The 12,931-nt window shown below is 35.1% G+C and overlaps 1 protein-coding gene across 3 annotated transcripts in view; it reads right to left on the reverse strand.

The window, feature by feature from the left end:
• The window catches only part of LOC141458884 (neurotrimin-like), a 708,924-nt gene that overhangs the window by 36,381 nt on the left and 659,612 nt on the right, over positions 1–12,931 (reverse strand). For all 3 annotated transcript variants that reach the window (XM_074137436.1, XM_074137438.1, XM_074137437.1), the window contains exon 7: positions 244–393. In XM_074137436.1, coding sequence (XP_073993537.1) covers positions 244–393 — 150 coding nt within the window. The remainder of the gene's footprint in view (positions 1–243; positions 394–12,931) is intronic.

Below are 12,931 nucleotides of genomic sequence, written 5' to 3' on the forward strand. Positions count from 1 at the left end.
GTATGATTTATTACGTACAACTGCTGTGAGTTGTAATAATAATTTAAGTCTAGGTCTGGTTCTTTTTCTTTGCGCTAGCTGGCTGACTCTTATCCGATAAAATATTACCAGACAAAATAACTGCAGTATGACTGATCAGCGTATTAGAATGGACTTGAGTAATATGTATATAAAATCACAAACTTAACGTTTTTGTTTACAAAATAAAGTTGAAACTGATAATAATCAATAATAGATACTTACGATACAGTTTGATTGTACCATCAGTGTCGCCCAATGAATTCTTGGACACGCACTTATACGATCCAAAATCGGACGGACTTACTGAATGTATTGTTAATTTCATGGTAACTTTGTAAGCGTTATCCAACATAATTGGGACATACTTGGCGCCTGTAACAAAAGAAGATATAATTAACAAAGAAAAAAAAAAAAAAACATTATTAAAACTGTCCGGTAGGACCAGTTGTGTAAGGGTTGATTGTCAAAAAGTGCACTCCGTGTGGGACCGGGCGAGAATAGTCCCACGGTATCCACTGCCTGTCTTAAGAGGCGACTAATAGGAGACGTGTACGGGAAACCGTCTCACCTGGAATGGTGTAGTAAGTCCAAGCTGACACCAGGAGGGTTTAGAGAAATCGTAAGTCATGAGCTGGGCATGGATGGGCCAGTTGTGACCATTCTAGGCCTTAAAGTAGGAGACAGAGTCTCTATGAAATGGTACCACGGGATCGTGATTCAGCCTGCAGGAGTTCTGTCTCCAGGTTCACGAGTTGAGGAAAGGTTTCGTGGTGGTTGTGGTAAAGCAGAGACGATGGTAGAGCCTTCTTGGTCTACTGTGTGGGGGGAGGATGATCGTTTAGCCTTCGGGAATAGTTGCGCCACCTTCTCATTCACCGCAAGAACATGTCAAAAAGTGCACGAAAAAGGTGCAACGTTGAAAAACACCCAACTTTGACAATTTTTTTCTCTTTTTCTATAAAAGATAAAATTCCCAAATTTTCTTTAAAATATAGGGCAAACCCTCCTTTATAACTGTAATTTTTTTTTTTGCAACAATCCAGATCGTATTTAGTTAGGGTTGAATTAAACAGTGTATTCCAAGCTATTTTTAACCCAAATGCTTGTTAGTGGTTTTAAAGCAACATGAACTCTTAAGATTGGCTCTAATATAGTCATATTTCAAGGAATATAAGTATAAATAGATCATAAAAATTAGGTAATCGGAAATATTCAAATAAAACAAAACAATTATTATAAAGCATTTACTATTTATTTACAAGACCACGCGATAAAGGCAAGCAAAGCAATGATTTTTTTTTTTTTTTTACTTTAAGTTTGAAATCTTATTTTGAAAACACAACTAGCTCCACAAGTCCAACGTTTTGGCATGAAATATGAAATCTAATCAACTGAAGATGTGATACGAAGGTATGTTGCATGAACAAATTATGATGTATGTAGGTTATATTCAGTTTTGATTGAAATCCGGTGATTGCAATGACAGCTGCAATTCACTGCCTTCTTCTTTCAGTGTTTATATATTTACCGTGGTGACAACTACTCAATCCAAACACTGAAAATACTTCCAAACATTTCTTAACAACGTGACAAGAATAAAGAAACAAAAAAAAAATACTGTCTTATCTTTTCAGGCCAATATATTCCAATATAGGTTCCAAATCAAAAAACTTTTTATTTTATCGAAAAACAAAAGAAATATAGTAGAGATGTTCCTGCCTCAATTAACTAAAGAACAATTACAAAGTACTCAGACGGATATCGATTATACAGGGTGATCCATTTAAAACGCACCAATCGCTAATAACTTTTTAGGAAAGCGGAATTTCGAAAAAACCCACGAAGTAAACAAACTATATGTTTTTTTTGGTCTAGTTTTAAAATTGTCCACCCCCGATGCTGTAACTTCATTTTTGGCGGAGTTACGGCTAAAAACCCGATTGGGGTTACATAAGGACCACTGGTTTTGACAATGATTATGAAAACTACATAAAACATTGTGAAAAATGACATTAACCCCGTTTCGATATCCCTAATATTAGTTGAGATATTTAAGATCAAAGTTACAATTTTATCTATTCGTGAACGGTTTTCGATATTAATTTTCCACCAGAAATACACGTTTTGGAAGGTCCTCTGACTGCAAAAAATGTTATTTAAGATGCAAAGAGCAAAAAAAATAATAATTGAAGATTTTAAAACCTGTAGTATAGTGTAATGGTTGTGGGTGAATCAGGGATAAATTTGTTTTATCATCAAATAAAAGCAATCATCACATCATTTTAATGCACCCAGTATTGACCTATGATTACGGTAAGAATATCTTAGCAAACTGTTGGTCTAGTGGTCAAGAGTGTGGTTTTGTAAGTAGGAGATCCCCAGTTCGAATCCCGCGTATGACTACACTTTATTAAAAAAAGGATTATTATTTTTTAAGTAATAAGAATGACTGCATACGCGGGATTCGAACTGGTGATCTCTCACTTACAAAGCCACGCTCTTGACCACTAGACCAACACCCGCCCCACCCTGGCAAGATATCCTTACCGTAATCATAGGTCAAGAAGTCTTGCATACTGGGTGCATTAAAATGATGTGATGATTGGTTTTATTTGATGATAAAACAAGTTTTTAGCTGATTCTCCCACAACCATTACATTCTTTAAAATCTTCAATTATTATTATTTTTTTACTTTGCGTTACCAATTACATTTTTTACAGTGAGAGGACCTCCCAAAACGTGTCTTTCTGGTGGAAAATTAATATCGAAAACCGTTCACGAATAGATAAAATTGTAACTTTGATCTTAAATATCTCAACTAATATTAGGGATATCGAAATCGGGTTAACGTCATTTTTCACAATGTTTTATGTAGTTTTCATAATCATTGTCAAAACCAGTGGTCCTTATGAAATCTTGATCAGTTTTTTGGTCGTAACTCCGCCAAAAATGAAGATACAGCATCGGGGGTGGAAAATTTGAAAACTAGACCGAAAAAAAAACAACATAATTTACTTCGTGGGTATATTCGAAATTCCGCTTTCCTAAAAAGTTATTAGCGATTGGTGCGTTTTAAATGGATCACCCGGTACATAATATTTTGCATCAAAATTTGGACATGACAAAGCTATCCGCAAAATGGGTGCCGCGATTGCTCACGCTTGACCAAAAACGAAATCGAGTGAAGTGTTGCAAGGACGGTTTGCAGCTGTACCAGAAGAATCCGCAGGACTTTAAGCGTCGTTTCGTCACTGTGGATGAAACATGGGTACATCACTACACTCCTGAGACCAAAGAACAATCTAAACAATAGGTTACCAAGGGGGAATCTGCACCAAAAAAAAAGGCGAAGACCGTTCCTTCGGCCGGAAAGATTATGGCGACTGTCTTTTGGGATTCGCAAGGAATAATCCTCATCGACTATCTGGAAAAGGGTAAAACTATTACAGGTGCATATTATTCATCGTTATTGGACCGTTTGAAAACCGAGCTGCAAGAAAAACGCCCACGATTGGCCCACAAAAAAGTCCTTTTCCATCACGACAACGCACCAGCTCACACCTCAGCAGTTGTGGTCGCAAAATTAATGGAAATAGGGTTCCAACTCGTTTCACATCCCCCCCTATTCTCCAGACTTGGCTCCCTCGGACTACTATTTGTTCCCCAATATGAAGAAATGGCTGGGGGGGAAAAAGATTTTATTCAAACGAGGAGGTGATTGCAGAAACGAATGGCTATTTTTCAGACTTGGACAAATCCTATTATTCGGAAGGGATCAACAAACTAGAGCAGCGTTGGACGATGTGTATACGCCTAAAAGGAGACTATGTTGAAAAATAAAAAAGGTTTACCCCAAAAAATTAAGTAGTTTTTATTTTTGCACGGACTTTTCAAACGACCCTCGTATAAGCGCGATTCTCATCAAATTTACAATGCTTATAATTTTCATTGTCACGTTTGTCGTTCAGAAACCAAAAACTAGTAGATTTTTAAGGAGTTTTTGAATAATGTGCGTGCACAGGTTTCCCTAAATGGTATTTTATTATAAGTTTCTGATTTCAATTCGATTTATGTTATGAGGAACGTTCAGTGAATGTTCCAACGTTAAAGAAAAAAAGGTTGCAATAAAGAAAAGGAGTGCGAGAGATTAATGAGTGTTCAACGATGTACATCAAAACCACTCTAGAAAAACTGCAGCCATAATTAATTTTTTTTTTTTTTAAATTAGAATCTGCATAAATCAATAACGGCCATTAAAAGTAGAGTAGAAATAAAAGAACAATTATATACTCAGTAGCTCACATAACTCAATAAATTGGTGGGGCTTGATGGAGTGTCTTGAGGTCCTTAAGGAATTCTGGTCCCAATTAAAAAACAAAACAAAAAAAAAGGTAAGGAAAAAAACATAATAAAAGGCAACCATTTAAATGGTGTAGGGAAGGGGAAGGTTATTATTGAAGCAAGGATCCTTCAATTAGTGCGTATTAATTAACTGAAAACTTTTAATTAATTCTTGCTGTAGCTTTAAACTATAAGAATAATAAAACCTTAAAATAAAGTTTCCATTTTCGATTGGAAATCTGTTATAAGAACTTTCTCCTAAAACATTTTAACAAACAAGGAGACGCTCCTTTGCTCCACACTACGAGAGTCGTTTGAAAAGTCCGTGCAAAGTCAGAGAGATAGCACTACTGGCGCGTATCGAGGTTATGTTTAGTTAGTAGCATCTCTTGGAAGAACACACACCAAGTTTCAGCCAGATCGGTCTATTTCTTTGTGTTTGGCATTCGTTTGAATCGAGGAAGTCGAGTGATTTTCAAAAAAAATGGACGAAAAAGAATTTCGTGTGTTGATTAAACACTACTTTATGAAAGGCAAAACGCCTCAGGAGACTAAAGAGAAGCTTGATAAACATTATGGTGACTCTGCACCTTCGATTAGAACAGTTTATATAAGTGGTTTCAAAATTTTCGGAGTGGCCATATGGGCAAAAAGTGACGCTGAACGTTCTGGACGCCCTGTTGAGGTTACTACTCCAGAAATCATTGATAAAATCCATGATATGGTGATGGATGACAGAAGAGTGAAGGTGCGTGAGATTGCTAGTACTGTGGGCATCTCGAATGAACCGGTACATAATATTTTGCATCAACATTTGGACATGACAAAGCTACCCGCAAGATGGGTGCCGCGATTGCTCACGCTTGACCAAAAACCGAAATCGTGTGAAGTGTTGCAAGGACGGTTTGCAGCTGTTCCAGAAGAATCTGCAGGACTTTAAGCGTCGTTTCGTCACTGTGGATGAAACATGGATACATCATTACACTCCTGAGACCAAAGAACAATCTAAACAATGGGTTACCAAGGGGGAATCTGCGCCAAAAAAGGCGGAGACCGTTCCTTCGGCCGGAAAGATTATGGCGACTGTCTTTTGGGATTCGCAAGGAATAATCCTCATCGACTATCTGGAAAAGGGTAAAACTATTACAGGTGCATATTATTCATCGTTATTGGACGTTTGAAAACCGAGCTGCAAGAAAAACGCCCACGATTGGCCCACAAAAAAAGTCCTTTTCCATCACGACAACGCACCAGCTCACACCTCAGCAGTTGTGGTCGCAAAATTAATGGAAATAGGGTTCCAACTCGTTTCACATCCCCCCTATTCTCCAGACTTGGCTCCCTCGGACTACTATTTATTCCCCAATATGAAGAAATGGCTGGCGGGAAAAATATTTTATTCAAACGAGGAGGTGATTGCAGAAACGAATGGCTATTTTTCAGACTTGGACAAATCCTATTATTCGGAAGGGATCAAAAAAATAGAGCAGCGTTGGACGAAGTGTATAAGCCTAAAAGGAGACTATGTTGAAAAATAAAAAAGGTTTACCCCAAAAAATTAAGTAGTTTTTATTTTTGCACGGACTTTTCAAACGACCCTCTTGTATTTACATCGGTCAATTACATAGGCGATATTACTACTTAAACAGCAGAAGAACATTATATGCAAATGGTTTCAAGCAGAAGAAGAACACTTCTTTTTTGAATGATTCCTTGAGTTTACAGGTAATTAGGAATAATTTTGTTTTAAACAATATTCACTCAAACTTACGTTTAAAAAAGTAAAAGTTGATCATTCTAAATTAACATGAACTTTGCTTTTTTAAAAAAAGGTGTTGTACACTTTTGACTCCCAATGGTGAATATATTTCTCTCAGTCGGATATTCCCTGCCCAGTAGTTCCGGTAGCACTTCTTACCTTGGTTACACCCCTTGTTCTCCTAGTCTACTCTCATTTAAACCACTTTAATTAAGGTTTTTCTTTTTTTTCTTTTTAACCAGCGGTTTGAGAAGTAACCGCAGCCAGATGAGGGTTCACCTCTTTGATTAAAAGTCGGCTAACGTCAGCCATGAATCCCTCTACCTTTCTCTTCCAAACAATTTCCTTTATCTAATAAAAAATTTAGTACAATTCTGTTTGAATAAGGATACTATTAAAAATTAATTAACTGCATATAAAGTAGAATACCCTAGATTTGTTCCAAAAAAAGATTTAATACAATTTTATTAAAGAATAACATTCTGGAGCTCTTGTCCGAACATTTCTAAATTATTAAAAATGACTCAGGTTTTGCAATAAATGAAATGAAAAAATTCCAACGTTTCAATCTTCTTAAATAACTTAAAAAAATGAAACGAAGAACTATACAATGAATGCAACAAAAAAAGCTCTACTGTGGCTGTGTCATGGACACGGCCGTGTGTTGTACGTGAATATTTTTATTTATGTATTTAGGATGAAATCAAGGAAACAAATAATTACTTTGTTACAATATAACTTTATTAATTATAGGTCTATGATACGAAAAGTACGACACAAATGGCATACAAGATACATCAAGATTTCTGGTAAACGTTAAATCAATATAGACGTTGTTGGAGAAGTTTCAATATAAGACAAATTGAACTCGCTGTGCATGAAGTCGGGCAATGAGCGGTTTTGTGAGACATCAACATTAAAGTCTCCATCTATCATAATTGGTTTAGTAAGATCAGGCTCGTAATCGGGTATAATTTTAGCGATGTTTTTGGAATATTTTAACAACGATCGTAACATAAATAGTTCAATTTCTGCTAACGCTGTGCCCGGATGGATGTACACATGCCCGAATATGAATTTGAAGATGTCATTGGCCTTTACGTTTACTAGACAGACATCACCAGCTTTTGCGTCTTTCATTTCCAAATAAATTTCCGAAATGTCAATGTTAACTCTATTACAATCAATGAAGCTATTGATGTTGCGATATATGGCGACTCCACCGGCTTTGCGACTTTTACCATGCAATTTTTCTTGAGAAGCCCTTTCCAACCGTATACGATCTCTGTATTTGGTTTTGGCTTTTCGACGCGTATAGGCCGACATTATATATTTTTGATAATATTTTTTTATTCTAACACTGTCATTATATTCGCTGTCACTATTTTACACTAATGTTTTATATACAATCGATAGATTGTGACGACAGCTGACGATTAAAACTTAAACGAACATCATAGCTTCTCAGAGTCAAAAGTTATACTAATTGCAAATCTCGATACGCAGCAAAATGACCTCAAAATGGCGGCGCTTCCCCCTCCACCGCGCGCGATACGTCACAGTCCTTGCTTATCGTAATGAATTCTCTGATCCTTTAGCTATCCAGTGGTCTAATTTAATTTTGGATGTAGACGATAGATTCGAAACTATAATGCCAAACTGTATCTCCCAATTTTGTTATCATTAGATTTTTTGGATTGCCACCGTATGATTAAAACTTAAAAACGTATTCACGTCAAAACATATATGTAAATTAAATTTTACGATAAAAATATTTAAAAAAGAAAATAACATTAAAACTTTTGCGTATTGATTGATGCGACTGTAAATTTAATTGATGTTCAGCTAAAAATAGTGCACTGGACTTTTTACAGGTTAGGTAACAACACAAAAAAGGGTGTGAAATTCCCTAACTATTGTAATGCAGTTAGGAATTTTGTTGGCATTATTTAGAGGGGATTCAGGTACATTCTGCGAGAGTTTGTTGCGTGTCCATTTTGAAATTAATAGCCTTTGGATTTTTTTTTTGGTTTTTAAGTAGTAAACATCTGCAGCATGTTTGGTTTTATTGCATTATTGTATTTTCATTCAGTAGCTAAAATTTTAAGTTCCCTAAAATGCATTATTTATTTAGTTAATTAATTATTTATGTCTCACGAAGATTTTTGTTTTGGCAGTTGTGTTCGTGTTAGTTATTTTTAGAAATTATCTATAACTAGTTAAAGTCTATTTCTAAATATTGTTAATAATTTTAAGTCCTTAAAAAAAATTGAATCACAACGCTGGTAGTTAATCAACTCATTCAACAGTCAAAAACCTTCACAAATAAGGTTCAGTTACTTACTATTGACGCCTGATATTTCTAAGTAAATTAAATGGTAGAGGAGAAGGTGGTAATATGGGACAGTCTTTTTTTACCTTGCATATTTTGAATACTACTGAATTTAAAATCTACTCTGAAGTAAAATCATAGACATACAGTATTTGTCTTTGGAGACCTGAGTGGATCACAGCAAGGAGTCTGGAGTTATACTGAGAAAAGTTTGTCGTGGTGCCCATATTGGGTTTTCAGAAAGTTTGGTCGTAATATGGGACACACATAATAATTGTAGTTAATGTTCTCGTTTCTCCATGAATTGTAAAAAATAAGCCTTAAATATGCTACAAAACTATATTTTACCCAATTATCGTACATTAAGGACAAAAATTGGGGTATAATCAGTTTTCTTAGAGAAATGTCAAGACATGATAGGTGGACTGAACACAAAAATCACAAACAAATGACTCCTCTTCACACGCAGTGCATTCCATGTAAGCCCAACGACAACAAACAATGCATTCAATCCACATTTCTCCGGACTTTGCTGAGTTCTTGAACTTTTCTCCGCAAAAAATGTAATCTGCATCTTCATTATCTGGGTGTCGAATTTTGGGGTAAAGTGGACAAAAATCCGATTCACCTGATGGAACTGAAACATCAGAATCGTCTTCAAAATCTGTTTGTTTTGATAATAGGCGACGCAATTTTGGATTTGGGACCCTGAAGTGAAGTGCAGCTGCTCGAATACCAAGTTTTTTTCTCCCTTACAGTTTTAACAGCATCAACCATGTCCTTTCCATTTTAAATTTTTGCGTTTGCCTTTCGGCGATGTTCTTAATTTTGTTCTGGGCATATGTTTTTAGGCCCTTTATAGTACCCTGTAGAAAAAAATATTTATAAGACACTAGTTTCGTCCTCAGTACCACTTGCTTGGCAGACGATTACAACTTGACAACGCTGTCCCATAATACCAACATACACCGTGTACAATACTACCTCATCTTTTTTCCAATATACACTCATATTTGAAATCCATAATACTGGAAATTAAAACTCTCTACTTTCTACATTTTTAATGTCTAAGGGAAATTATTCTAACTTTCCTCGGTATTAACCAAAAGCAGATGAAAATCAACTTTAAGAAAACTTTTTTAGCATGACAAAATCAACACGGTCCTCTCTTGGCCAAAGCTGCCACTCGATTGACGTCGCTGCCTTCTGCAGCAGACAAAGCCTACCCCAGAAGAGTAGTAAGGCACCAAAAACCAACAGATAGCACTGCTGGTTTCACAAAACAGGGGGGTTTGGAATTTCAAATTCCAACCCCGTCCTAAATTACCACCTTTTCCTCTAATTAAATTGAGAGAGATGAGCGTCCAGTAACCACCCAACCAAATCTTTGAGTGAATGATCTTTTTAGTGGTAGGATGATGACTTTAAACAAACTTCTTCTACAAAGGCGCAGTTAGGGTTAAAACATTTAATTTGCCGATAATCACGTTTTTAATAGGTTGCAATATAGACTATTTGTAAATTGTTATTAATCAATTACAGGGAACCATTGATAAAACAATTCAGAATCAGATTTCAAAGGCTATGAGAAAAAGACTGGCAAGGGAGGGAATCATCTCTATTAGATCCAATATTAAGCGGATGTAAATAGAGAGCAGATAAAAGTTTTCGAAAAATCTAAAAGTATAAATGGATGAGACAATTAAAAGGACCTAAGCAAACATTTTGTTGAAGTTCTCTTCCCTACAAAAAAGGGGAAGGAATTGAGTAAAGCCTTTCTGTTCATAACACTAGCAACAAAATGGTTTTGCAGTGCAGGAATAGTCCTGCTTGAAATTGCTAAGCGCCCTCAGTCAATTCAAGTTGCTTTAATGAAATTGGAATGAAGTAATTACAATCGCAAATTATATTAGAAAACGATGCCCTCAAAGTCATTGAAGAGGCAAATGTTTTCATTTAGTGATTCCAATGTAAAGAAATCCATTCAACTATTTTTCGCTTCAGACAAAAATTAAAATGTATTTTTTTTTCTCGTTTAGTTCCTTAATTAATCTAAGTAATATTATCTATATTAAAATAACATGATCTATCCTTAACTTCTGACTCTTACGTTATGGCAGAAACAGAGCGAACTCATATGTAGGGCACAGTTCTTAAAAGAATATCGAGAAAATGGTATAAGCTCGTAAATATGCCAGATAACCAACCAATCGCCTAATCAATGTTAGGTCAAAAGTTCTTTAAAAAAAATGTCCTTTAATTAAATGAGATTTAATTGGGGCAAAACAGATTTGAGACTGCCAAAATTCCGAAGTACTCGAATCGAACATTTGAAAAAAAAACACACTTTGCGAATAAAAATATTGAGATTTTAATAAATTCCAGATACAAGATTTCTTATCGAATGATTAGCAATATTAAACATTAAGGCCGACTAAGTGTAATGTCCATATTAATAGGCTACACTGATAATCCGGATAAGGCTGGCGAGTGATAGGTAAATAACAAAGGTCGCTATCAAAGGAGATATAATGCAATTTAGCCGAGGCTACCTTGTTCAAGCAGCAATATACTAAGACCCGATAACATAATTTATTTAATTAATAATAAAATTTGTTAAATTAATACATTTTTAATAGATCCTGAAGTCTTCAAAATTTTCAAAGTTTAATAATCAATCATGATAATGTCAAAGTTGATTGCATATTTTGGTTTTAGATGGAAGCTATTAATCAGAATTTTCGTGAAATTTGTTTATCTTCGCAACATTTTAAAATTCAATAATTGCAAAATTTTCTTCCTTTATAATGTTTTTGCAAAAACCCAGATCTAATAGATTTCGTGGTAAAAGTTACTGAAAACGAGTAAAAAACGGCGTTTTCAGAATATGTTCTTGTTACCTTTTTTTTTATTGTAAACAACGTAGCGCTTAAATGTGTAAACTGATTTTCATGAATGAGGTGTCATTCGATTCGGAATTTCATGTACAGTCTCGATGCTGCACATCGAATGGGAGAGGAGTTAGCTCCATGTATGTGAGACGCCCTCCAAAATTATTATTACTAATAACTCTGTAAATCTTAGCCCGATTTTGATCAAATTTGGCAGCAGAATGAAGGGATTAGGGCTTCCCAGCGTAAGATGAAAGCGCAATTCTGCTCAACTACCTTTTAATGGAAAGTATTGTAATTGTCTCAAATTATTGACGTGTGAACCTTGATTTTCATGAATAAAGTGTTATTCGAATCGAAATATTGTATAGATTTGCATTTTAGTAGTCTAATAATAATAATTATTCAATTAGGTATATAAAAAAATATTAAAAAAATAATTGGGGTAATTAACGGAAGTCCACCTTGAGCCTCAAACCTGTGCTGCTGAACGACTGGTGGAACTAAGTCTAGACGGAGCTCGATGACAGAACATTCCAAAACAATAATCGTTCTGCAGCATGATAAGAACGGTAAAGATCGAGGACACTGCTGTCCCCAGCCTCATTACGCCTTCAGGTTTCAGGAGCGCAAAAATAGAAGTATACTGGATTAGCATTCAAAATAAAGAGGCTGAAGAAGTAAGAGACAGCGAAACCTGGAATTGGACCTAAATAAGAATATAATAATAATATCTAATAATCGTATTTTTATTTAATAAGTTATAATGCGAAAACGCGCTCGGTTATGCGTCAGGAATCGAGGTCGGCATTTTGAGAACATGATACATCAATAATTACTAAGTAATTATGTATTTTACATGCTTAAAGAAATGATTTTGTGATTAAATAATAATTTTGATATGCGAGTACGGTTCATCCAGTCCCCTCTGCTTCCTTTGCTAACGCCGTGTTTTTCAGCACTTTCTCAGTAATAGACCAAAGAAAACAATTATTGAAACTGATTGGAAAGAGTATTAAAAGAAGCAGTTTTTGTGAAATTTGACAGCCTCCAAGACCAATTTTGTCGAAGAGGCTAATTTTTGAAAATTCATGAAAATTCTAAATTCTTAAAAAAATTAACGTTCTTATTGTAATAAATGAATCTGATTAAAGTTAAATAACTACGAAATTGAGCTATTATTATAGGAAATTTAATGCTGAATCCGAAAATGAGGTGAAAAATGTAAATAAGTGAGGCACAAGATGAGAAATAGTGTTTTTATGACGTAAGGTCGGGTTTAGTCGAAAAAAACCTGAAAAAATCATAACTTTCTAACAGATAGAGATAGGACACTCGTTCAGGCGGCGTTCTACTACATTTTGAATGTAGTTTAACAGAAAAAATTTTTCGTCACTTATCCGGTTCCACCCTGTATATTTAAATATGATTGTAATTTTTATTTATTTATTTTATAATATACGAGGGTCGTTTGAAAAGTCCGTGCAAAAATAAAAACTACTTAATTTTTTGGGGTAAACCTTTTTTATTTTTCAATATAGTCTCCTTTTAGGCTTATACACTTCGTCCAACGCTGCTCTAGTTTG

The sequence above is a fragment of the Rhodnius prolixus genome, unplaced genomic scaffold (assembly GCF_049639745.1).
Source record: "Rhodnius prolixus isolate KJV_2025 unplaced genomic scaffold, Rpr scaffold_5, whole genome shotgun sequence".
NCBI lineage: Eukaryota > Metazoa > Arthropoda > Insecta > Hemiptera > Reduviidae > Rhodnius > Rhodnius prolixus.